We start from the raw sequence: 27,854 nt of genomic DNA, 5'->3' as shown, positions 1-27,854 counted from the left end.
GACTTTCAGAAGACAGGAAGCAGAGTCACTCTGTTGAGCATGCGGCTCATTGGCACACAGCAGCAACAAGTGGAAGATACGGTTTTTATGGCAGTTTTATGTGTGTATCAGGAAGTCAACGTCTGAAATATGAACAAACGAAAACTGAGTAAGTTATATTTTAATTTGTGGCGTTGTTGTGCAATATGAGGGTATTTGGGCACATTATCATTAGAGAAACCTGACATCATCGCAAAATATTATATAATATCTGAGTCCAAAACAACAGAGTGGACGAATATTTCCAGTTTATGCTACTTTATACTTCTGCTCCACTACATTTCAGGGAGGGAGGTATTGCACTGTTTACTTCACTACATGTGTTTGACAGTTTTAATTACTTTAGAAAGATATCAGCTTATAAAACTCAGTACATTTTTAATAACTAAACCAGTGGTACCTTGTATGAAGACAGTTGTGTTGTGGCTTGTTGTTATATTTCAGATGTCTATGATCCACCAAAGAGACACATAGATTCATGTTTGAGGCCCAAAGAGGTTCAACACTTCTATATTTCACAAAAAAAGCAAATATTATGGAAAAATCGGAACAATGAATCCAATGTTATGTGTCAGAAAGTGTTTTTTCTTTTTTTGTCACCCATTAATCATTCTCACATTTATCTTGTGACACAGCCAGGATGGTAAACTACTCACTGTGTATAAAGTAGTTAAACAAGTAGTTGTAATTTATTACAATATATTTATCACAAGGGCTTATTTTCTGCAAAAGGAGTACTTTTAATTTGAATACTGTAAGTGTAAGTAACCGATAATAAGTCTTTACTTTTACTTCAATGAAATTATAAACGGAGAACTTTTGTTGTGGAGTTGTTTTCTGGTATTTTTTGCTTAAGTCAAGGATCTAAGTACTTCTTCCACCACTGCCGCCAACAACTTAGTGACATCTAAAACGTGGGCCACAGAAAGGTTTGGAAGCATTGGTTTAAAGGTGCATTATGTAGTTTTGGGCATGGCTGAATAAACTGAATAAACAAACTGAGGACACCACAATTTCATACTGTTTTACTTTGTTTATATGTGGCGGACCCTGCCACCTTTCTAGCTTCAAACAGTGTTCTGGGGACCATATTTTTCTCTGAGAACAACTTGTTTATTCAGTTATCGAAAAACTAATATTATGTTTTATTATCTCATTGGTATTGTAAATATTAAAATTGTGAGTTTGAATTTCTTTCACCAAAACAACATAATGCCCCTTTAATCTTTGACAATGTATTTTTGTTTTGGAAGCTTATCATATGTTTATGAATGGTTCCAATCTAAAAAGTACAATATTCCCTCTGAAGTGCAGCTGAGTACAACTGTAAAGTAACAGAAAATGGAAATACTCAATTAAGAGGAATAGAGTACTTGAGCAATTGTACAACTACTTTTCTTTCCTTCGCTCGAAAATGGATTCTTAGAAAACGATGAGTCAGGGTAAAGAGGCTGACGCAAATTTATTTGTACAATCCTATAAAAGAATGTGATCTATTGACACTTGTTTAACTGTGTGTGTGTGTGTGTGTGTATGTGTGTGTGTGTGTGTGTGTTTGTGTGTGTGTGTTGGCTCTTTGTTCACTGTTCCACTTACAAACAGTTTTTTGGTCCATTGTAAATGAAGCATAGACTCGTCTTTGTGCTGTGTGAATGGACAGCGGGCCGGCCGAGTGCAGAGTTTAGCTAAGAAAAGACAGCGAATGTCTAAAAAGGACAACAGCTCACTGTGCCTCTCTTCTTCGGCTGCTGGACTCGATAGTCGTTCACTATTTAAAGCTGAATTTCAGCCGTGATGCATCTGAAGGTTCATTCAGTTGAATTAGGCCTGAAAACAGGACTGAAACTGTAAACAAATCACTGTGTGTTCAAGTCAAGTCAGTTTAGTTGTGTGATAAATAATAGAACCATTAAAACTTTGTCATTTTAGAGCCACATTGATGTTTTTACTCTGACTAGACTAACTGCTGATGTGAATCTTTGGGCGGAGGTCAGTTCAACCTTTATCCACCCAAAAATGATGCACGCTCGACACTATTCTGTACTATTTTTGGATATGTGAATCGATTAAAGAAACATATGGATATCAGACCAGTAAAAAGACTAATCCAGGATGTGTTTGGCCTAGCGTAGCACAAAGATTAGAAGCAAGCAAGCCTGGCTGCATGAAGTCCATTACATGTCTTCTGTGAAAATAAAAAAAGTAGCCTCTTTGCATCTGCACCTCCACGGTCCCCTTTCTGTCTCTTGCACAAAATCATTAGTCTATATTTAGCTGAGGAAATAAATATCCATCAGTGTTTTCAGAGTCTAATAGGTCCCAGGGGCAGAAACATAATCAAACACTGCTCAGAGCTCGAGGGGCTGCAGTTCAGAATAGAAACGATGAGAGTTTCAGCAGATGAGGGTACAACAACATTCCTGAGATGACTCTACGGAAAAGAAAACATGTTTTGTTTTTCACAAGACGAAGTGAAAATTAAATGTTTGCAGCTGCTGGTGACTCAAACGTCTCACATTATTCTTTAATTATCTTTAAAATGTATCTCACAGAGGGAATAATGTAAAACCTGACCGAGACCGTATTCAGAAATAAGCAGGTGAATGCAATAACGGAGCGATCTACACTTATAATGTTTGCCTTCTTTAAACAGCTTAGATAACAAGGTTGTCAATCATTCTTTGTGTTTCTCTGTTTTACTGAATGAAGTAAAACAGTTGTGTGAAAGAAACCCCATGTTGTGAAAGAATACAAAGTCATTTCCTGTACTTCATCATTCAGCCTGTCAGAACAGACTGTCTCATCATCTCATCAAGTCCAGAGTTCAGCCGGATGTACACACACACGTCACAGTCGATTAGACATTTGTCATTTAGACTCAAAGCTGTTGAAAGATCTTAGCGTGATTTCTTTATAAACCATTTGGACCATCCGTGGTCATAGATACAAAATTTAAAAAGATGCCAAACTCAGAAGACACGTGAAAAATGTAGGAGAATTTGGAGACTGACGGGAGTTTACATAAGATAACGAGTACAGCTGAGGCTAACATGAATTCAGGGGAGGGGAAATTCAGGCTTTGAAGCAGAAGTATAGATAAACAGAGAAACAACCGACAGTGTGTGTGAATGCTCGGCCACTGGCTGATGAAGGATGAGTTCACCTAAAAATGAAAATTAAGTCATTATCTACTCAACGTTTCATAGTCCGCAAAACATTTCTGGAGCGTCACAGCAAAACAGCCTCACAGCATTCTCCTAAGCAACTGAAGTAGATGGGGACAGAAACACAACACAAAATGAAAAAGCAGGGATTTTAAATTAGCAGTGTTGGCAATCATGACCGAGGGAAGTTCGGGCTGACAGAGACTTGGATTACGTTGGACGAGGCACATGGAGCCATTTTATTATCTTTTTTCTGTTGTTTTTTAAGGGTTTTAAAACAAGTCCCCATCTACCTGAGTTGTTTAGGAGAATGCCACAACGTTATCATGCTGTGAAGCTCCAGAAATGTTTTGTGGACGACAACAGACTTTCTAACAACATGGGGATGAGTAGATAATGACTGAAGTTTCTCTTTTGGGTGAACTGTTCCTTTAAAACATACCTCCAGCTCTGTCTATTACTCCCCTCCAGTACGGCCTTCCTTTTTTTCTCTGCACGTCAATAAGATGGTCACGTCTTCACCTTGCATCATCAAAGGCGTTGACATCATTTGCAATCGCGCTGCCTCTAAAGTCTGTAGACATGTTTAGAATTGATCATTTGGGTAACATGAACGTCTGAACCAAATTCAAGGCAATTTATCCAACAGCTGTGGAGATATTTCACTCCGAACCACAGAGTTTCAGAATATATGTCCACAGTTGTCTCACTTTCTAAAACGTTAAGCAATTTGTTTGATTTGTATATTGTGTAAAAGCAGGTATCTGTTTTCTCCTTCTTATTGTTGAATTCATAAAGTCACTATGCCTTCATTTACATCCTGAGACTCTGATATCTAATAAAGTTGACAAAGGAATATTTCTGCCAACCCTCATGAACTATCTCTTCTCTCCAGGTTTCAAATGGCTCGGGAGCCTCACCAATCTCTCCATCCGCCGCCCATCAGATAAGCACCACATCAAGGTGGCCCCAGAACAGGATGGGATCCACTGTTGTGCCGCATCATCAGTGGGAGGCCAATCTGTGGATGACATGGAGAGCTGCCTCCACAGCCCCACTTATGCCAGCTCGAGCGAAATGTACACACATGTGGGCACTGTGCCCCGCAGCCAGAGGCAGAAGAAGAGCTGCAAGGACCTGAAGGAGAAGAAGGAGGAGGGGGTGAGTGGAGGGCAGAGCCAGTGGAAGGCGGGGGAACATGTCCGCGACTCCCCTCTGCTCACTGCCCTGTCCAGCCACAGTTTGACCAGTCTGGACCGGCAATACCCTGTTTCTGCGCTGGCCCGGCCGCTGCCCGCCACTCCGCTGATCAGCCGGGCTTCACCTTTGACCTCTGCGCCACAGAGCTGCCTCAATGATCCTTCAGCCGACCGCATTAAGAGCCAAGAGGCACCATCATGGAGCACAGGTGCTTTAGAAACTGATAAACCTTTGAGAGAGCCTTCAAACATGGCAACCAACGGCCCCAAAGGGTCTTCATCACAGGATGTGTACGTGCCGATGGACCCGATAGCTGAAGCAGCTCACACTCACCTGGTGGACGACCAAACACAGAGGCAGCGAAGCGTCACAAGCAAACAGGAAACCTCAAAGACTGTAAATGGCTCGCATGAAAATGAGAGCACTGACAGGTGAGAGAGTTTAATTATTAGACTTTCAGTAGATGTAGTGACGCTCCCAGAAATAGACTGTGGTTCGGTTCTTCAACTAGCACTACAGACATCTATTCAAAGAATGAACGTCACTTGTCTGGTTTTAAGTCTTATGAGTTTAAGAATCTGCCACAGCAGTGAGATTATTTCAACCTGTCTCCACTGCAAACCAGCTAGTTTGGAGAATTTTCAATATAAAATGATAAGACTTCTTCTTCTCTGTTGGTAAATTCACAAGCTACCCAGCTACTAGTATATAAAGTCATTAAAATTAGCTGCAGCTTTACCAGCTGTAACATTCAACACATCAGTATATAATACAAAAACATTCAGGATTCTAAACTGTACTTTTATATGGGTAATTTAAGTATATTTTTAAATGCATGACTAACTTGTATTATATTATTATTATTATTATTATTATTATTATCATTATTAATATTATTACTGTTGTGATTATACACTAAAAAGGTCTAAGCATTTATTGCACTACTGCCATGAACCAATACAGATGATAAACAATAATGGGTAAACAAAATAAGGAAAGGAAAAAAGAAAATACAATGAAAAACAACTTTTAAAAATAGAAAATATAGCTTACCCTAATGCATACTCTCTTAATACTTAAGATATAATAGTATGTTTCAATTGACGTAAAAATGCAATGTTTAATTGTAGTTTAAAGCTGCACTATGTCGTATTTGGGGAGGGAATTTTAATCAGAAGAGAAAGATCTTAATTGACTGATTTTGTTTTTATGCCTAAACAAACTAAATAAACAAGGACTGAATAAACTGAATAAACAAACGGTTTGTTTTCAGGACTGAATAAACTGAATAAACAAACTGACCTTAAAGAAAAACACAATACCATACTGTTTTACTTTGTTTATATGTGGCGGACCCTGCCACCTCTCTAGCTTCACACAGTGTTCTGGGGACCTTATTCTCCTCTGAGAACAGCTTGTTTATTCAGTTATGGTAAAAATAACTATTTCTGAGTTATGTTTTATTAACTTAAGTCGTCATATTGGTAAAAAAACAACTCATGATAATATAATACAGTGCCGGTGCACATGCGCAGTGGCTCCCCGCCTGCCCGCTGAGGTTCAGTCAGTCAGCTGGTCGGAGCTCAGCGGCAGTGCGTGTCGGACTGTGCGGGAGAAGATGTGTGAAGTTGGGGACGCTAACTGTCGGTCAGTCCGGCCCGGGGAGGGAGAGAGGAGGTGAGAGGAAAACTAATATGAACTCCATTAAACCTCACTGATATAAAGTCAGTAACTGTGTTTATGTTGAAGTTTGCCTGAGCAGCATCTCACTGTCAGAGCAGGAATGTGCGGTATGTCACCGTCATCTGTCGGCTGTTTAACTGCTCCAACACTCATCTACTAGTCGGAAATGAACAGACTGTCTTAATAGTTGAACTTGAAGTTGAAACTAATCGTTTTTTCCTGCATGTTTGGTGCATTTAGAGCGGAGACAGACACGTGTTTCAGCTGAGTTTGATGCAGTAAAACAAAACATTTACAACAATAGTTGAATTTGAAGTCAGTGGTTATCAGGCTTGTCTACAGTCTGTGTGTGTCCGTGTGCAGCAGTGCAGGCTGATCAGTAACTGGACCGGACTGTGTGTTACATAAGAGCAGGAATTTGATCCTGCCCTGGTTTCAGTCAGAACAGTGATAAGACTTGTTTTGGCAGCCTGTTTCACTTTCTCCTGTCTGTCCTACCTGCCTCAGTCCGTCCTGATTTACACCTGACTTTGACCTTTGACCTAATGTTCTGCCCTGCAAAACTACAGAAGCTCCAGGTCAGAACAGAAGTACAGAAGAAGTGAAGTTGGAAAAAAAGGGGGTTTAAAAATCTTTCAGGCCGGGCAGCAAACTGTGAAACCGATAGAAAGGTTGTAATGTTTCATTTTTGTCATTTTAGGCTCATTATTTTGACTGAGAACTGAGAATTGACACAAAACCACAATAAGAAATGCAGATTCTGCACGCTGCCTCTGGATGAACTGCAAAATGTGTTCTTTTAGCTTTCTGGTCCATCTTAAAAAGCCTAGATTGTTTAAGAAAATTATAATAATCCTTTAATAAACCTTTTTTACATTGATAATAATAAGAATAAGAATAATCTTTTAAGTGTTTCTGGCTAAGTTTATCTTTCCAAGCACTATTAAAGGTGCTATATGTAAGAATTCATACTCCAAACAAGTGGGGGGCAGCATATCATCTATCAACTGTAGCTGCTGTTAGCCTGTAAGCTCAGTTAGCTGTGCAGCTAGCGGTCGTATTAGCGAACTCTACATGGGCAGGGGCATGATAACATATTGCACCTTTAATATTTAAACGTAATAACAATCATAATTTAATACATTTAAATTAAGACACTTATGTGACTTAAATGTAGCTAAATCACCACATCAAATGAACTTCATTAGAGTCACAAAAATGAAACGACAGCTACTATCAGCTATCTGATAGAAGGCTGCCTTTACACTAAGCTAGCTAGGCTATCTATAGCATGAGTTGTGTTCTTCTCCATCACAAATTAATTTAGCCGCAGCCTTGACATCTGATTATGTGGAATTACAGACTGAATAGCCAAAATGTTCGCTTACACAAATAATTATTTTTAAATTACAGATAACTAGGAGAAAATCCATAGCTAAAGCATAGCTTTAGCCTAGTTACTGCAAATTAAAAAATATATTTTTGATACATTTAAAAAGCCTATGTGACTTAAATGTAGCTTAATTAACAGCTACTGCGATCTGCCAAGTTAGCCACCTTTCCGCTAAGCTAGCTAGGCTACCTTTAGTGGGAGTTGTTTTCGTCTCCGTCATGAATTCATTTAGCAGCTACCTGATTTAATTATGTTTTATGCATTACAGACTGAATGGCCAAAATGTCAGCTTATCCAATAGTTCAGTCGTCATCAGAAGCTGGTGATTTCCTGAACTGAACCGGTTTCTGTAATGATGAGAGAGGCATTTGTGTTTCCTAGTTTCTGAATCAGTCATAGCAGAAGTGGTTATTGAGGCTAACCTTGACCTTCATTGAAAAAGTCAGACAGGCTGACCGACTGTGTTGCTTTTTCCACTTTGTGTTTGTTTCTCTGTGGTAAACTTCAACAGTCTCTGCTCTGTGTGGAGTCATGTAGATGGTGTCACATTTGTTTTTGGTTATGAGAGCTTTGAACCACAGCTAGTGTGTGTGTGTGTGTGTGTGTGTGTGGATGTAATGAGTGTGTCTCATGCAGTGGTTTAGGAGCTGCTGGCTGAAGGTGCAGGAAGTGTTGTAAAATTTGATGCTGGTTTGGGGAGCACGGCCCCCAGGCGGAGGGAGTTTCCCCCTCGCTGGGATCTCAGAGCAGTCTGGTTTTTGTGGACAATGCTTCTTCACTGTGGCTGTGGTTCAGTGACATTACCTCAGAGATATCCACAGCTGTCATTCACTGAACTGTTAGGAGCGAATCTGTATATGCGCTTATCTGGTGGGACGACTGACATCTATATCACTCTTATCTGCGCTCACTTTTTTTATCAAAGAGAATAATGTGGAAAAAGATGCTTGGGATAATTAATTAAATTTACAGTGAAGTTTACTGTTTCAGTGCGCTGGTGTTATTTTAGACAACAAAGTTTATTGTTATCTATAAAATATCCTGCTCCCACTACATGTCCTTGTCACAAGTGTTTGATAATCACTTTTAAGTGATCATTGCCAAAAATGTGTGTATATCGGCCAATTTATCAATATCGGAATTTTTTACTTCCAATATTGGGCCCAAAAATCGAGTAAAGGTCGGGCCGCACTCAGAGGCTGTCCCCCGAGTGCAGGTAAAAACCGCTAGCTAGAAAGAGAGATAACTTGATATTTTACTTTTTGTTTCTTGTGAAACCAATTCCAGTTTGTCATTAAAATGGCTTTTCAGAAGTGACTGGTGACTGCATCAAACACATCCAGTCATGCTTAAAATTCTGTTATGTGCACTGCTAACGGTGGGCAGAAGGTAGACGATAAAAACATGTTTTACCAAACGCAACCACATTTCAGAAAACACATTTCAGAAAACACGACTCTCCAGATAGGCAACAATTCACTCACATTCCCTCTCTGATTCACCAGGATTTACACTATGTGCTTTCATATAAATTGAAGATATCACATGTAACATCTCTGCTTTATAAAGTCTCTGAAGATTGTATTGAGTTGTGTTCTTACATTAGCTGATACTCTGTGCTCAACCAGCGCTCGACTTGTAATGAGGGCCAGATGATGAAATGTTTGCAGACGTTTTCTCGTGATAGTGAGAAGTTATTTCTTGATCTCAATAAATCAGACTTGTTTTCTTTAGAGCTCTGATTATTTAATGATCTGTTTTCTTTTTGCTGATGAAATAATTATTTCCTAATCACAAGAAAACACAACTTGTTTTGAGAAAACAAAATGTCGGAAATAAATACATGCACGTCCTCTCAAACCTCACAGAGAGTCGCCCAGGGTTTAGTCTGACGGGCTCCATACACACACAAGCAGCAGTTCAGGACAAAACACCGACTACATACGGTTTGTGAACAACAGTCAGGGAGTTTCTCATGCAGTGTGTTTTACTTGTGTGTTCGCATCTGCTTGTGTGTGTGTGTGTGTTTGTGCGTGTGTGTGTTTGCTGTCCGTTCTCAGAGTTTGTGTTTGGGAACAAAAGGTCACCTCCCTTGACGTGACTCGTGGAAGTATGCAGCATGTTGAGGAAGAGCAGAGTGACTAGAAAAAAAAGCCATTGCCAATGTGCAGTTTCACACTCTCACATCACTGCTGTCAGAAAGAAACAACGCAACTGCCGTTTGAGTGTTTTTCCCTTTTTTTTTTATGTCAGCTGAAAGAGCAGAGCTGAGTTTTATAACTCCCAGAACCATCAGACTTGGCGAGAAGCCAGCTGGTTTGATTGCTGGATGGACATTGGGGAGAAAAGACGTTTCCTTTGCTTCAGTCCTGAAAAACAGTTTTGCACAGCAGTACAAGTACTCCCCATCCTCCCTGAAGAAGTTTGTTGTGTTGCAAGCTGTTGCTGGGTGGTGACGGATTAACACACGGCTGCTGTCAGGGAGTTGTGTAACAGGACAGGCAGGAGACAGAAAACCGTACTATTACTACTACTACTACTACTGCTACCAGTACTACAACTACTATTTGTACTGCTATTAAAATACTAAGGCCTGGGTATTCAACCTAAATACTTCTTTGTTACCTACCAAAATGTGTCTGTAGCATCGAGTATGAAAAACTGTCAAGATGGGCTATAATATAGTTTGATACAGATATTAATGGAGCCCAGAAGATACATCCTAATGACTCTTCCTCTAGAGTCTGACCAGTTCTTGATTTTTGGATGCTTATATACACAGAATATACTGTATACATAAATGCACATTTTTTGCAATGATCCCTCAAATGTGCTTATCAAACACTTGTGTCAAAGATACGTATGTAACTGAGGCAGGATATTTTACAGTTTAACAATAAACTTACACTTAAACTGTCCAAAATGACATCAGTGCACTGAAACAATAAAAGTTTTTATTGAACAGCATCTATGCTGATACTGATGTATCTGTGAGACTATAAGTGTTCTCGCTAGTAAAAGTGTTTTCATCACAATAAGTCATTTTACCCTGTGGAGGAAACTTTATAAGAAACTATATTTTAAAATTACATTTACCATTTTTTAAGCAGGAAAGCCAGAGTGAAAATGAAACATTCAAGAGTGTCCTGAACAAGATACATAGGCAGGAACTGATACCACAAGTATAAGTCACAAATCAGAAATAAACAGAAGTGTGACCACAAGTGTTTACTTCTTAGAAACAACCTACGTTTCACCTTTAAAGAAGCCGAAGCACTGCTAAACCCACAAGAATAAATAAATAAAAGCATCTAAAACAAAAATTTGATGAGATAAACGCATCGAGATTCTAAATGTTAGTTAATGCGGACTTTGTGGATTGTTAATGAAACAAAGACTCAGTCTGTCGGTCCACAGCTTTTCCCCAGACTCAAACATCTCAACAAACACCTCAACATATTCTTGATGGATTGGCATCAGCTCTGGTTCAGATAATCGTGGTCTCCAGAGGATGAATATCAACTTTGCTGACCTCAGTCAAAATTTCACTTTGTCCAGTACTTTGATTTATAACCAAATACCTGCAAAGTAACGAAAATCCCATCAGCCTGAGCTGTACTTTGTGTTTGTTGTGTTCAGCATCATCGTGTTAGCATGCTGAAGTTAGCATTTAGCATTGATGTGCCCAAGAACAGCTTCACAGAGCCACTATCATGGTTGTAGACTCTGTCTTGTATGGCTGCTGTAGCCCAAAAATGGCTCCATAGATACATTAAGTGCTTTACTGTATGGGAGGTACAGGACGAGACTTCAGAACAGTGGTGTTTGAACGCTCTCCAGTGTATAAAACATAATAATTGAGACGATTCATGCATGGAGTATTTGTGATGTAAACTTCTCGTGTGTTTTTTTCTTTTTTCAGTCTGCAGAACTTGACAGACAACGGTGGAGAATACGTGAAGGTGAGCTTCCTCTTTACATGACTTCAAATCTATTTTCATCTTCGGTAACACACTTATCTTGTTTATCTGTGACTTCCTTTTGCTGTGGTGGAGCCTTTCTCTCTTCCTCCCGTCAGACAAGACTCTTTCTGTTCCCAACAGTGGCACCGCTCTCAGTAAAGGTTAAGTTAAAGCTCTTTTCTGTCTGCTGCTGTGATCCTCCACACACGCAGCCTCTAATTCAATCAGGGCGGGTGACAGAAAGGACTCGGGGTATGCGGCCCTCTGCGGTGAAATACTTTGAAGTCGCCATAGCCGTTGCCGCTGGTAACCGCGGCGGCCTCGATTCGGGCCGGCAGCGCTGCCTGGAAAAGGTAGAAAGAGACACGGAGGACGAGAGAATTTCCACTTCATTGGCTTATAATTGGATACTTGACAAACACACTCGTCTGAATGGTACAAGCTGGCAATGAATGATAATGCTAATGAAATTAAAGCTATTCATTAGGGGCTTCCAGGTCTTTTACCCCTCAAAAACACACACACACACACACACACACACACACACACACACACACACACACACACACACACACACTGTTTCCTATTTTGTTTTGAAGTGGCCCTGGCCTGGTGCCCAGCCCTTGATTCACAGTCCAGTGGGACAAACCATTCTGTCAAAAAGTGAGGGGTGGGAGGTGTCAGAGAAGAAAAACAGCATGTCACCTATATAACAGAGTAATAACAGTAACTAGTGTGTGTGTCTGTGTGTGTACGTGTGTGTCCCAAAACAAAAGCATTCCCAGCCCGTCGTTGGTGTACGCTCTTGATATACAGTATCTTCGTTTTTGTGTGTGTGTGTTTGTATAAAGACATGTCCAACAAAGCACCACTGAGTGATGACCCCAGTCGCACAATGATGTTGCCATGGCGACGAGTGTAAGACTCCAGCATGGGTTTGGGTCTTGGGCCCCCGGTGCCCCCAGTGTGGATGCCAGTGTGGGAATGCCAGAGCTGTCCGTCCTCCCTCCTCTTCCCCCCTCTGTCCTCGCTTAACACACAGACACACACACACACACACATACTCACACAAAAACAGAGCTGAGGAGGCTGCAGCTTGACCAGATTTACCCACAATGCTTTTTCTCTCAAAGGATGAACATTTCAAGCAGGTTTTTGAAGGAAAGAGAGGAGTCTGGTTTGGTTCTGTCGTGAGTTAAAACCAAAGTCGGACGCTGAACATGAGGCTCTGGACTCATGTTGTTGTTCTCTCTGTGTGTTTGTGTGTCTGATTGTGCGCCTGTGATGCCCTTTAAGTTCTCCAAAGACAAGTTCTGGTTGGAGCCGGCTTCGGAGAAGCTGAGGAAGCAGTTGGAGGAGGAGCTGAAGCTGAGCGGCACCAACCTGAAGAGCCACGCCTGGTACCACGGACGCATCCCCTGGGAGGTCTGTCTCAAACACAGACACACACACACACACACACACACACACACACACACACACACACACACACACACACACACACACACACACACACACACACACAGACAATATGTGTGCTTGTCACTTAGGATTGCACTGACTGGCGTTCATTACCTGGAGGCCTACCTTAAAGGGTAATTCCACCAATTTTACATGGAATGAATGGGGCTCCACCTCCAACACTGTGTCCAGTAATAAAACGTCCTTAACAGACCGCATCCCGAATTCCTTCCTTATTTACGCGCCACCACCGAAAGATCACTTCACACAGTGTAATCTAGCGTGTTCCCCCCGGTCTTACGATTAGATCAAAGCTGAGCAGAGGTGATAAAAACCTGCGTCTACTGCAGAGTCAATTGACCTGGGTGTATATGCAGAGTTTACACATTCCCAATGCATACAAAAACCTGATCTTAGCAGGGTTTAAGTGGGATTTTTGACCAGTGGAAAAGGGGTATTGGATCCCAGGAATCTGAGTCAGGCAGTAGATCATCCACAAGGGGGAGCTCTGACCCAACATTAGATAAACTGATGCATTACAGCAGGTGAATGCAAGTGTAGCAGCAATAATCTAATTAGCCTTTAATCATTTTACAATACCTGACGGACAAGCGTTTCTGCATGACAATCTCATGTATCAGAGGGGTGAACTGAATATGAAATATCCTCATTATTAACCTTTTCCTCCTGGATTGACCCAACAGTCTCTGATGGCTCACACTCAGGGTGAAGGGTTTACACTAACATCGGACCTCTTCTATATGTGGAAACAGTGCATTTCTTGTGTGTCATGAAAGAGCAGATATGAACAACTCATATCTGCTCTAAGACAAGCAGTCTTAACAGACTTACATAAGCGCTATATGCAAACCTGACACAAACTGGAGAGATCAACGTTGAATCACTTCTTCATTGTATAAGTCAGAAATAGAAACAGATAAATGCAGATACATTTATTTCAGGACTGGACTCATTTAATAGGAACTAACATGCCTTTACCCTACAAAAAAATAATTTAGCCAACTGGAAACTCTTTGTGATGAAGCCACATCACTGCATATGTATTTGTTAAAATGTCACATATAATTCCAATAAACAAAAGAGATTATAATTAGGGGTGCACGATATGGATTTTCTTTCCCCGATACCAGTGAGATTGCTGATAATTTTTGTTTTTTAAAGAGAAGTTCATGTCCTGCGGTTTATTTGAATCAGAAAGGCTGAGATGTTGTGAGCAAAGATGGATGATTTAATATTACAAAGCTCTAATTAGATTTGTTCTATCAAATCTCTTGACCTTTTCTCTCCTCTGTGAATGTTTGTGGAACATGTGTTGCAAATTGCAGTCATGTTGTCTTCCTCTGGAAAAAAAACCCCAATCTGCATGGGTTGTTGTTGTTTCCCTTTTCTTCTTCTTCTTCTTCTTCTTCTTCTTCTTCTTCTTCTTCTTCTTCTTCTTCTTCTTCTCTATGTGAAGAACTTGGTGTCATATTACTGGCTCTATTTATCAGTTAGAATTTCACCAATACCAATAAACAGCCGGTAGTATAAATTTCCCAATATCAGGCCGATATTTATCTTGCGTCATATTTATAATGTTTCCTCAGGTGTCGGAGAGCCTGGTGGTGAACCACGGCGACTTCCTCATCAGAGACTCTCAGTCCAGTCTGGGCGACTTTGTCCTCACCAGCCACTGGGAGCAGAAAACACTTCACTTTGTCATCAGGAAGACGGTGGTTCAGTCCAGTGAGACGTACACTCGGGTCCAGTACAGCCTGGAGGACGAGGCCTTTGACTCTTTACCCGCTCTCGTTCACTTCTATGTGGGTGGCAGGGCGGCTCTGACCCGGTGGAGTGGAGCTCAGATTCACCGGCCGGTGAACAGGACGCTGCCTCTCAGCCACCTGGAGACTTCCTTCTGCACCGCCGTCAGTCCCCCGTCCTGCCACAAAGGGCTGATGAACGGAAGCGTGAGCGGCGAGGAGAGGGTCTGTCCGAGAAGGTGAGGTTTCACTCAGTACTTACAAGACCACAGAGGACTTTTTTCAGGCAGAGTCTCTGAGATTATGCTGCCATTATTGTATTTTTTCCCAGACTACCAGAACACCCTATATTTATACCTCCACACCGCTGAAAGCCGTGGCCTGAGGCATTATGTTTTCAGGTTGTCTGTCCATTTTGTTCTTGTGAACTCGATATCTCAAGAACGCCTCGAGGGAATTTCTTCAAATTTGGTGAAAATGTTCACTTGGACTCGAGGATGATCTGATTAGATTTTGGAGGTCAAAGGTCAAGGTCATTGTGACCTTGTGGTGCCTCATCCTTGTGAATGTGATATCTCAGAAACGCCTTGAAGGAATTTCTTCAGATTTGCTCTAAGTATCCACTATGACTCAGGGATGAACTGACTAGAATTTTGTGGGTTACGTGATGCAGTAATTCTGGTTACTGAAAAGATCTAAGGCTGCAATTAATGGTCATGTCACTAATCTCTCAAGTATTTTTTATTTTGATCATTTGATTAACTGATGAGTCTATTAAATGTCAGAAAACAGTGAAAAATGTCAATCAATCAATCAATCAATCAATCAATCAATCAATCAATCAATCAATCAATCAATCTTCAATTTCACAGACATCTTCAAAGTGCTTATTTTGTCTGACCAACATCCAAAACCCCAAAATATTATATTTGCAACCATGCAAAACAAAGTTTTGAGTCTTTGCCTCATAAATCACTTAAACAATGAAAAAGCACCATGACACAGGGACAGAACTCTCTGTTTACATCATTTTCTTTTAATCTGAGAGAGTAAACATGAGCATGAGTTACAGATTCAAAATGAGATACTGTTTCCTGTGTTGTGATGATCTGCCATCTGTCTCTCTCTGTCTGTCTCCATACAGTCCTTCCTCTCTCCACCACAGGGGGGCAGATGGAAACAGAGAGCAGGACGACCGGCCTTTGCTGACTGCTGGAGAATCCTCTCTCTCTGTGACGTACAACAACAGTGAGTTTAATACTATACTAAACTAAACTTAAATACTAAACTAAACTCTCTCTGCTCTTTGTTTTGATGCTCTGTTCTAAATGTGAGCCAGTAAAACAGTTAAATCATTAATAGGGAATAGGCGGTTGATTATTTGGGTAAATCATTTAAATTAGATTTATTCCCTCAGGCCTAACAGGCCCACTGTCAGTTCATTAGTGAGTTTTTGGTAGTTTTACTTTGTGGCCAAGGAGGCACACACTGCTGAAGCACAACTAGTGGAGTTTGAGTAAAAAACATTTTAAAATGTTTTTATTTTATAGATTCTCTCTGCGTCAAATAGAGCCTGACAGATTCAAGGCTGATGGTTTTAGTTCATTACAGATATATATGTGTATTAACAAGATACTCCGGTAAAGAAATGTCAAAAGATAAACCATTTAATTTGTGCTCACACCACACACACTTCTTCATCAAAAGTTTGTTATAGTTTAAAGTTCTTAATTATAGTTTTATAGCTGATTTTCAAATTTTTTGCATCAGTTGTTGATAGTTGTTATTTACAATAATTACATTTCCATTGAGGGTACCTGTTACTGTTACATTTTCTGTTATGTTAGATTAATTTATACTCCTCTATGAAAGGTTTGCAGGAGAATGCAGGAAGATGGTACCATAGATGTTTGTTATGCATAATGTCCATATTTACCTAAACTCTTCAGACTCATTCGATTCCATGCTGCTGAGGAAGCTTCTATGTTCTGCCTGGTTGGAAAGATTTCTTTAATGGAAATATATATAAACTATCCTCCTGAAACCAGATAGCCTGATGGTTAATGAGCATACCACATAACCACAACGTCTATGGTCCATTCAGCATCTTTGTTGCATGTCACACCTGTCTCTCCCTATGTGTCTAGTCTCTTCACAGTGTCGGCTCTCGAATAACAATTATCCTATAGAAAAAAAAATCATAGCATATAATGTCTCAACATGATGGCATGGTAAAATGTCCTATGTGATGTAAAACAGTAAGCGAATGTGAGAAGTAAACAGAAACTTCAAACACAATGGCATTCCCTACGAGTGCTATCTGATTCCAATAACCCAAAACTAATCCACCGATATAAGTAAGAAGACACCGATAAGCTGCTGAGCTTTGGTAGTTCTCCTCAATGATACGATCTACTTCAAGGCACACAGCAGTAATAATGTATTTATCCTTTGTTTAACAGAGACAATAATTCTTATTAAGCGTTTGCACAAAATGTTCTTGTCCTTGTGCCTTAATGTCTGTGCAGTAAACACACACAGCTGTATGGTCCGTTGTTTCCTTCAGTATAGCAGAAAATACAAGGAATTATAAGATGTTTGATACAGAACTAGACAAAGATGGAAAAATAAGCATATTTTTTAAATTTGTTTAACAACATATTTGTTTCAATTACCACTTAAAAATACAAAGTAAGTAAAAGATGTTGGTATAGGTAATTAAATGCTGTGTACATGTGTTGTCCATGGAGCAGCTAGAATACAAAAAATTGCAGACTGGTGGCAAATGATGATACATTTATTGAATCCTTAAATGTAATCAAAGGTACACATATATAATCACATTTTTGTGAAGCAGTGAATGTGTTGCATGGTTGTGCAGTACACAAGACCTACTCTTCATATGTGTAAAACAAAGCTTCAAAATAAGGCCTATTGATAGACAATCACAAGATAAATGTGCCACTTTTAAGACAATATATTTTACTTCATTTCAGTCAAGTAAATGCAGTAGTTTATGAGAGTAAGATGTAAAATATTTAAAAAAAACTTGCAAGAAATCCTTTAAAATTATTCCTGGATATGGATTAATAAATTGTTACAAATGTAATCTTAAATTATTTACAGATTTTTTAAATGTCCTGCAAACTAACAAAAATACAAACAGAACTGTGATGTATGAGGTTCGTGGGTGCATTCAGCTAACACACTCAGGCATGTTAGGATACCAGTGTAAGACTCTAAATACAGAACAGTTTACAAATGTTGTTGTTTTGTTCACGAGAAATCAGGATCCCGAAAATGTGACATGACTATCTTGCCATACTCATTATTCCTTTTTGACTTTGCTTCGACAAAACACTCTCCGCCACAGAAACTTGACTGCAGAAATGAAAACGATAAATACTAGCGAAATAACTGCAAACAGAAATGCCACCACATCAATCGAATGGTACTGGATCATGGACATCTTGTAAGACTCTGTCCTTAGATGCTTCGCACCTTTGTGCCTCATGACAAACTCGATCCAGAACATGGCGCGGTCCAGTGGCTTCATGGGCTGATCTCTGTGCAGGCTGGACAGTGTTTTCATCTTCTCCCTGTACGTCGGCTCATAGAGAACCGCCTTCAGCGCCTCCAGGAAGTTGTCTTTGTTCACAGTTGCAATGTCCAGGACTTTAGCCACACCTCTTGCTTTCATCCTGAAGAAGTTGTCCTGCTGGTCGAACATGAGTGGCAGGCCGACCAGGGGGACGCCGTGGTAGATTGCCTCCTGCATTCCATTGGTGCCGCCATGAGCGACAAAAGCTCTGGTCTTGGGGTGTCCCAGGAGGTCGTTTTGAGGCAGCCATTCGAGGAGTAAGGTGTTGTTGCCGAGGGTGGATGGTCTTTTGCCTTTGTGCCTCCAGATCACCTTCTGAGGAAGTTGGGCAAAAGCAGCAGCAATCTCCTCGGTGATGTCCTCAGGAAGTTTTGCCACCAGGGTTCCTAATGTCATAACGATGACGCCATGTTCACCAGAGCTCTGGACAAAATCCTCTAGTTCCTTAGACAGCGGCTTGGAGGGTTTGCATTGGAATCCTGACATGTAGATGATGTTTGGCATGGTGGGTCGTGGGAACTCAAAGGTAAAATCGTTCCTCATCAGCCAGATGTCTGCAGACTGAAACAGCTCCATGTAATGCACATCGTTCCCGAAGTAACGCTGGACAAATGGTATGTAGTTTGGGTCTGTGACATACCAAATTTGAAAACGAGTGAAGAAAAAGTAAAGAAGGTTCTTGAGCCGCTGGAGAAATGTCATCTTGTCAGTCAGCTCTGTCCCTGGTATTGGGACATAGGAAAATGGGGCAGGTGCAATTGCTTGATGCCCCTCACCCTGAATGGTCCACCTAACATTAAAGACAAGTGGAAGACCCAAACGGTGAGCCAGAAGCACCCCCGAACCAAGCGCAGGATCCGTCAGAACCAAATCATATTTTGCATCACGGAATCTCTGCATCATTGTGGTATTCTCAAACAACTCCCCCAACATCTTAAGCGACAGCTTATTCATCTGATAGAACTGCTCCACCAGTTCATACTCCAGAGATATACGGCTCCAAAGTGAGGCACCGTCCCGCCGCATGTTCATCATTCTGATTACAAATGACCCAAACTGTTCTTCATCAAAACCAGAAGGAAATATAGTGATGGACTTGTAATATGGGGACTCTTCCTTGATGTACCAGCTGTCTGATGGCCGCATCACCGTGATTTCATGGCCTCTGGAGTGAAGCTCCTCGATGAGGACTTTCATGTTGATCCAGTGGCTTCCGTCCACAGGGTACACCAAGACTTTCCCTCCATCTACCAAGGTTAATGAGCAGAGCAGCACCACAAGTGCCACCAAGGTCGGTCGGTGCATTTCTGAAAGAGATTCTGACAAGAGATGTAGGGATGTTAGATCTGTCAAGGCTTTACAATTATGCAGTATGCATCCACTTAACAAATGGCTTAGATGGGCGGATGTAAAGGAACTGGTCCAGAGAATTGTCTGTCTTTCAATAGATCAAAACAACATTTCTAGATTTATTTACCAAGCTCAAAAAGCACCAGACACTAAATACCTTTGAGAGGTGAAAGAAAAAGTCAAAATAGAGTAAAAGACACTCAAACAATATTCTAAGTCTATAAAGGCTCCCACTGGCAAATGAAAAAGGTCTCTCACACCTGAAAATCATCGAACAAGTACCAAGATCATCAGTCTTCAAAGGATACACACGTGTACATGCCTTACGTGGACAAATCATTAATTCATATTGAGCCAGACCCATTTAAGCAGACTGCCAGTGTTACAAAGTGGCAGCGTAAGGGGGTAAGGCAGAATGCACTTTTCCCCTCTGGCTTCCTCCAACAAAGCAAAGCCCAGCCAAAACAAACCCGATGCACACCAGTGCAATTCTTTCCATAGAGGATTTTCATTATTCTGTCAGCACACTGCTCCAAGACTTGCATACCGGTAATTGCATAATACAGTTCAATAAGAGCTTCCTATTACACAACTACACAGTGTGGGATTTCCAGCCGCTAAATCCCAGGAGGTTTACAGAGGCTGTTTGCTGGTGGATGTTCCCACTCTCAGGTTTCACAGCTTTGTGCTCGACTACATGTGGCGCTCAGTAATGGTGTCAACCTGTAAAGAGTGTTTCATAGCAGCTGCATTTTGTATTTTCACGGTCAATGGTCAAAGGACATTTAGATATGGTCCCATCTAAATGTCCTTTGACCATTGACTGTCAGTGAAATGTTCCACTTTAGCTGCGCAAAGGCGTTCCAACATGTCATTATATAATGTTTTGTTTGAGAAAAAGACTACTTTTTCTAATTTTGTTTACCAAAGACAACATGTACTACTTTAATGGCCAAGACTGCCTGTACTGAATACAAGTGCATGTTCTCTCTGTGTGAGGACAAAAAGAGTCAAACTCTTCCGCTGTTCGTACATTTCTGTAAACAGGAATTATGAGGCTGTTTTGTTAGCTGATAGGCAAATGTTTTTCCAAAATAATTAGTCAGTGTTCTTGCTTTAATTACGCAGAGTGATTTTTTGGGGGTTTCATTATGTTTCATGTTGCCGTGGGTCATGAAACATAAAGTCCAGTCCAGTTGTTGTTGAGCTTGTCAGTAGAGACATCTGGAAGTTGTATATGGCTCGGTGAGACTAACCCTGAGACCATAGCATCCATCTGCAAGTACTCAGCTGAACAGACCATTGATGCACTTATACATTCCAGTAATACTCACGACAGCCAACATGAAAAACAACTGCACTGAAAGATCAGTAAAAGTTTAAAAGCTTGGTGTTAACATGCCACCAGTGTATTTCAGCCTCTAAAACAAAGATTTTTGATTTACAAACTTACCGAGAGCGTCCGAGTCAACGGATTTTGTGTCACCGTGAGCTTGTTGTTGTTGGTGTGTCCAGCCTCCCTCACAGCAGACAGCTGACTGACTGACCGGCGTCCAGCTCTGACGGTCAGAGCAGCTCGGAGGGTGTTGTACCTCTAGTAGCAGGTCTAAAGTTCAGGGCGTGTGTGTAATGCAGCTGCAGCAGCAGCAGCAGCAGCAGCAGCAGGTTGGTTACACAAGGGAGAGCTGATTGGGAGGGAGTCTCACGTGGCAAACTCTGACTTTGAACTTCATATTTAGTAGAGGTAAGTCTGATCTGTGGTCACAGGTTAACATGAGCAAAGGCAAACAAACCTGACAAGAGATTTCTTTTGTTTTATACCTTATTCAATCACATTTCCTGCCTGCTGTCATTTCTGTAAACACGTAACAGTTGTAGTTTCACTAATGTCTATGACTGTTACAGTTTTGACTCAGCGTAAAAGATGCTTGATGAAGGTCTCTGACAGAAAGCTTTCTTCAATAAATAAATATGACATCAATCAAACTGTGTGGTTACTTTACTGTTTATTTTTATTACTGAATCCGAGCTTCAGCACCTCCAACGAGCCTTCATTTAGCTGAAAATGTATTCATTATTTTAATAAAAGAAAAACAGGATCAGCAACAATAAACATTAAAGTGTACATGTAAAATTAAAATTAAGTGTTGTGACAAATACCAGAGGGGGAAAAAAATAAAATCTGCTTTGATCAGTTAAAGTAAGACATTTTAAGATTGATAGTGTATTATGAGTCCTGAGTAAGTCAGCATAATGTAAGTTGAAGGTCATCACATTGCGTAACCAAACAATGTGCTCATGCCAGATGTGCATGAACTATATGACCGCGTTCATTGACTTTAAAGCAATCGATGTGTTCGTTTACGAGACAAATGAATTACACATTAAAGCAAATATGTTTCACGCAGAAGCTGAGGTGAACAATTTTGTCAAGAAAAGGGTCAATGACCTGTATGAAAGAAAAGGGGTTGAACAATCTTTAAAACCTACAGTTTTTCTTTTCTAGACTTTAATTTATCAAATGATAAGACTTGTGGGAGTAACTTAAATGCTAGATGATGTTTTTCATTTCAGAGTAACAGCGTGTTGGCTTGACTAAAGTGTAGCTGCAACAAGTTACAAAATGTTAAACGGTCAAATAACACATCTGTTACGGCATGTGTCTCCTGGGTGTTTTGCTTCAGTGGTTTAAATATAATGAGTCAGTACTTCAAATATCCGAATCCACTGAACTAAAAGACCAAACACAACTACATGTATCATGCCTCAAAGAAATACATCAATGAGCCACACCCTCACACTGGGTGACGTGTTCTTTATGCGCCATGAACACACACACTGTAGTTGATTCTGACTCTGTCAGACAAACACCGTCCTGCCAACACAAAGTGTGGATTAATCCGCCGCTGAAAATAGACCCAAACAAATGCGCTCCTGGTCCAACATTTCCTCCTGTTTGAGTAATGTTGATTAAATCTAGAGCTGCTGTAGGAACCAATGGACTAATACCTTCAACATTTGATGGGACCAAAGAGTAATTGGTGTTGACATAAGTGTACAAAGAGTTAATAAATGTTCTCCTTTTCCTTCTCTCCTTCTGTCTTCAGCTCCACAGTCTAGAAGTCCCAACATTAGTAGGGCACCCAGCGTGGCTCCATCCCCGTCCCTCCCCAGGCGTTCAGATACCTCCGGACCCATGCCCTCTCCCAGTAGCACCCTCCACAGACAGTTTAACGACAGACCCCAACCTCATCTGAACCATGACTCCCCATCCTCTGATGCAGGTGGAAACTGTTACACGGAGCTGTACCCCGGCCCTCAGAGCTACGTGGAGAGGCTGCGGGCGGAGGAAGGGTCAATGGGCATCGATCCACTGAGGGTAGAGGAGGGGAACGTGTACTTCTCACCGGTTGTAGAGACTGTCTCATCTTTCAAACCGAGCAGGTACCAGTCGCCGCTGATGCCTAAGGAGAATAAGCCTTTGGAGGTGGGCATCCTGCGGAGGGTGAAGGAGCTGCTGGCTGAGGTCGACCCCAGGACAGCGGCCAAACACATCACCAAGGCGGACTGCATGGTACTGTTTAAAAGTCAACTGTTGCTAAAATAACAATTTACAATGCAAAAGTATGCAAAGGAACACTTTTTTTTCTCATACAATTGTCGCTAACTAAAGAAGCCAGGAGTGGACCAGTAATCATGTTTCTGTGTCTCCCAGGTGGCCAGAATTCTGGAGGTGACCCCAGAGGTGCAAAGGATGATGGGAGTTAGTTCTGGGATGGAGCTGCTTACGTTGCCACATGGCCAACAGTTGAGACTGGACCTGCTGGAGAGGTGAGTTACGATTTACAAATCCTCAACACTCAACACAAATCGACAACCACATCCAGCCGGCTGTTTGGTACTGAACAGAGCTTGCTCACTTATGGAAAGCCACAGTGAAAGTTTTAGCCAGCTAATATGCTAAATGTTACACGTCAAACGTTAGCATGTTGACTTAAACCTGACAAAGTACATCTTTGAATGATGAAATTGAGCCAACCCTCTCTTCCTCCCAACTGCAGGTTCCAAACCATGGCGACCATGTTGGCTGTGGATGTGTTGGGCTGCACCGGGACGACCGAGGAGAGGGCCGGTCTGCTGCACAAAATCATCCAAATCGCTGCCGAGCTCAAGAGCACCATGGGCAACATGTTCGGCTTCGCTGCTGTCATGAGAGCCTTGGAGCTGCCGCAGGTAAACATGCATCACCCAGACTGGATATTTGATTTAAGCTGATTTATGGTTATTGTTAAATTCATGATGGGCAAATGAAGGTGATGATGTTGACTATCATCACTGCCTTAGTACATCAGAATAACCCCTGTCATTACCCTCTGTACATATAAAAATGAGCACTGTCATCATACATTAATAAAACTGCACCACCACAGTTTTATCATTATTGTCTTTTATTGGTGGTATAAAACTGTACAGATTGCTCACCCATAAGGTAATATGTGCCCTGTGCTCTCTATGTAAAAGTTGGTAGCCTGACCTGACAAGCTAACACGCGAAAGAAAATTACCTATCATCTTCGGACTCTAGGGAAGGACAGTCAGTATACCACCCTGGCCCCACCTTTACATCTGAAACAATCACTGCCAGGTTTTCATGTGGATGTTTTTCTGCCTCTCAGGTGTCCCGTCTGGAGCAGACCTGGACGGCGTTACGGCAGCGGCACACAGAGGGCGCCATCCTTTATGAGAAAACTCTGAGGCCGTTTATGAAGAGTCTGAACGACGGCAGAGGTAGAGGCCCTACCACACGTTTCAAGCACTAAAAAACAGGATGGTCACTTTCCTCACAAACAACACTGACTCTGTCTGTATGTCTGTCCGACAGAAAGCTGTCCGCTGTCCAATACCACCTTCCCCCACGTCCTACCCCTCCTGTCTCTGCTGGAGAAAAGCATGGCGGTGGGTGAGGGGACAGAGCCGTGGGAGACGGTGGAAGTCGGGGTGGACGTGGTCATGTTCCACCTGGGGGCGGCGAGGACCATCGCACAGCTGGGGGGCATCTACCGCTCCAACGCTGAGAGCAAACTCCAAGGTAATGTTGTTGATTGTCAGAAGATTATTACAACTTAAAGTAGTAGTTTTATTCAAGACATTAAAGAAAAACTAAAAAAAAAAATCAGCAGGAACTAAATTATTGTTGCTACACTAAAAAGGATGGCTGTTGCAGGTTTCCAGGAGCAGGCGGAGGTCCTGGAGCTCTTCCTGACTGACTTCCAGATGAGGCTGTTGTGGGGGAGCAGGGGAGCCAAGGAAAGCCAGGCTCTGCGATACGCCAAGTTTGACCAGGTGCTGACCGCCTTGTCCAACAAGCTGGAGCCGCCTGTCAGACCACGCTGACCACAGATTGTTTTTAAAAACTTTGTATATCCAGGATGAGCACCCTGTCGGTTTTTAACTCTACATGTGACAGTCCGTTGGTCACTGAGCAGCTCCTCCTAGCAGTTCTGATGACCTTCCAGTTGAACTTGAGCAAGGCATTAAAAGGGAGAGCATGATGTTTGAAACAGGAAGACTCCAGCCACAAACACTTTATAAGCATCTAGTCTCAAACAGTACGCCGCCTTTGTGGTCAAATCCTGCCCACATGTAACAGACTGTGAGAGCTGAGGGTGAAACTAACTTTTCACCTGGTTCTCTGGAGCTTGTTGGGATTCAGATTCTTGTTCAAAAGCAAATCAGCAGGATGAATGTTAGCTTCTAATTTGTTCTCATGCTAAATGGTTCATTTCTAATATTTCTGTTCTTTTAATGTTCAAATGCAAAGCAGAGTTTATGTTGAAGTCAGAGTTGCAGCAGGATGGTGGAGGCACTGTAAGTATGAGGCGGTACTGCACCCTGGAGGACAACAAACACAAACCAAGAGGCTGCAGAATTTACAGCTAGACCATTAGTCAGTTTGAAGGAAAATTACTTGCTGGCTATTTTGATAATCGATTAAATATTTTAGTCATTGTTCAAGCAAAATGTCAAACATTCGCTGGTACCAGCTTCTTAAATGTCAGGATTTGCTACTTTTTTTTTAACTTTATGTCAGTTAATGAAGAGTCTTTGGGTTTTGGAGTGTTTGTACAAAAGAAGCAATTTTTTGCTAAATCGCAAAAAATAATCGGCAGATCATTTAATTTAAATAATTGGTGAAGCCCTAGTTTACCATCCTCATCACAGTCTTGTTTACCACTATCTATATTCTTAACTGAGGACGTGAACAACTTAAATGTTTCAGTGGAAATCAACTTTATCCTGCCAGCATCTTTCATTTAATATGTTTAAGTTTCTTACCAGAGGACTTCATCTGTCCCACAGTGAACCAAAATGTGAAAATACCAGTGTATATATGCAGTACTGTGCCAGGTTCTGTTGTGGTACAGTAGTTTTGTTCTGCAGGAGAAAAACAAACACTTTAATTTTACAAGAAGCCTGAGACCTGTTTTCATGAAAATTGTTCCTGAGACGAGGCTGTGCCTCAGTCTGTTGTATAGAAATGTGTTTATATCTGCCTGAAGGCTGGACCTTCCCTAAATCTAGAACTGTATGAAGTGTATGTCATATTGTACAACCAATAACAAAATAACATTCTATCCACATTTCCATATTTTGTATTATGTTTATCACCATGTGTTAATCATTAGGATTTTATCATTTGAAGTGAATATTTAATGAGATTACAGGTGCTGTAATCAGTGCTGGGGTCACTTCACTTTCTGTTAAAACGTCCTTTTTCTCATACTGTATATGTGATTATCACTATGTCAAGTCGTGAGTGAACTGAAAGCGAGCTGACCCCAACCACACGAGTGCAGCCCACAGGTACAGAGCATTTCTATTACCTTACACAGTATTAATGCCTAATATTTATCTGAAATGTGAAAACAAAATAAACATGTTTACCTCACTGTCAAGCCAGTTTATTGGATAAAACTGTTCATACTGTATATCTGTCAGAAACACGCCTGATGCCTGACCCATACAGCTGTCCAACACTTATTTAAAGAGGTCTGAGATGGCAATGGATTGTGTTTATATAGCGCTGGTGTACTACCAACTTCTCAAAGTGCTTCAATTAAACATTTAACCACACACACACACACACACACACACTACAGACCAATGGAACAGCCATAGCACAAAACAATCTCCGCTTGGGCTTCTTTCACTAATACCTTACATAATGGACAATAATGTGTCAAACCAAGCTTATCTGGAGTGTTGTAACACGATAAATGAGAGTGTTGAAGGCTAAAGTCTATATTTGTATGCAGCTTGTGAAAGATGTGTTTATTTTACCATGCATAGTATTAAAGAGAGACATTATTTGGACATTGGAAGTATGTTGTGAAGTGGCATAAATGAGGCTCTGCGAGCATCCAGGCCTGAGCTAGAGATCAAATGAAACCCACCGTTACCTTGATTAAAATTACGGATTCATCTGGGATTGAATGTTGTTGGAAACATTGGGTTAATGTAAGTACACAACTAAACAACAGAACAAAGGTCTAGTCGTTTTTTAGATATTTTAATGCCAAAGAAATCAACGTATATCTTTCACAGAAATATCAGTGAGGATTACTTTAGCGTGTTCCTGTGGACTAGCACTCTGTGAATATTAAATAAAGATTGAATATATATATATACTGCAATTTATGGAAACAGACAGATGCCAAACATGTGACAGTTTTTATAGAAGAAAAACTTTGGTTTGTTACTCAAAGTTAAAACACACTCACCAACTGGCAAGAAGCCATGAGCTGTGCATAAGCTGAATAGGTGTTAAGTGGACTGAACACATCTGCACACATCTGTGTTTTCCCCTTGTTTGTCTCAGCTAAGACTCAACCATTTCCTTAAAGACAAGGTAAGCTCTGACAAGACAAGATGGGGCTCTGGGCATCCTCGCAGAATAGCAACAGACACGTATAACAAAGTAATGGAATGAGTTAACTTAGGTATAATAGCCCACGTGCACCATGGCTCCTTAATTTCCACATTGACACCACCCTTTGTGGTAAAAATGACATTTTCTATGATGTACTACTCTACTGGACTTAATTTATATGCAATTCCTTACAAATAAAAATGTTTTAAGTGACTTTTCTCCAGAGTGACCAGGATCATGACGGACATTCACCACCCCAACCATGAACTGTTTGTGAAGCTGCCTTCTGGCAAGCACCTATGCAGTGTC

The 27,854-nt window shown here is 41.1% G+C and overlaps 1 protein-coding gene and 1 pseudogene across 3 annotated transcripts; one reads left to right on the top strand and one right to left on the bottom strand.

The window, feature by feature from the left end:
• Positions 1 to 26,564, top strand: sh2d3cb (SH2 domain containing 3Cb). Of its 3 annotated transcripts, XM_073466544.1 has the most exons (12): positions 1 to 148; positions 4,099 to 4,834; positions 11,402 to 11,441; positions 12,738 to 12,866; positions 14,510 to 14,904; positions 15,810 to 15,913; positions 22,724 to 23,190; positions 23,332 to 23,447; positions 23,678 to 23,849; positions 24,292 to 24,403; positions 24,498 to 24,704; positions 24,840 to 26,564. In XM_073466544.1, exons 1-12 carry the CDS (start codon positions 130 to 132, stop codon positions 25,007 to 25,009), a joined length of 2,667 nt encoding a protein of 888 aa, XP_073322645.1. In that variant the 5' UTR covers positions 1 to 129; the 3' UTR covers positions 25,010 to 26,564. The 3 variants fall into 3 exon arrangements, with proteins under 3 accessions (XP_073322645.1, XP_073322644.1, XP_073322647.1); XM_073466543.1 differs by lacking the exon at positions 1 to 148 and having other exon boundaries at positions 4,077 to 4,834; XM_073466546.1 differs by lacking the exons at positions 1 to 148; positions 4,099 to 4,834 and adding an exon at positions 5,972 to 6,080.
• LOC140996228 (UDP-glucuronosyltransferase 2A2 pseudogene) lies at positions 17,901 to 21,195 on the bottom strand (annotated as a pseudogene).
• Positions 26,565 to 27,854: the final 1,290 nt, after the last annotated feature.

This window comes from Pagrus major, chromosome 5 (assembly GCF_040436345.1).
Source record: "Pagrus major chromosome 5, Pma_NU_1.0".
Lineage (NCBI taxonomy): Eukaryota > Metazoa > Chordata > Actinopteri > Spariformes > Sparidae > Pagrus > Pagrus major.
This window is presented reverse-complemented; position numbering and strand designations above follow the sequence as displayed.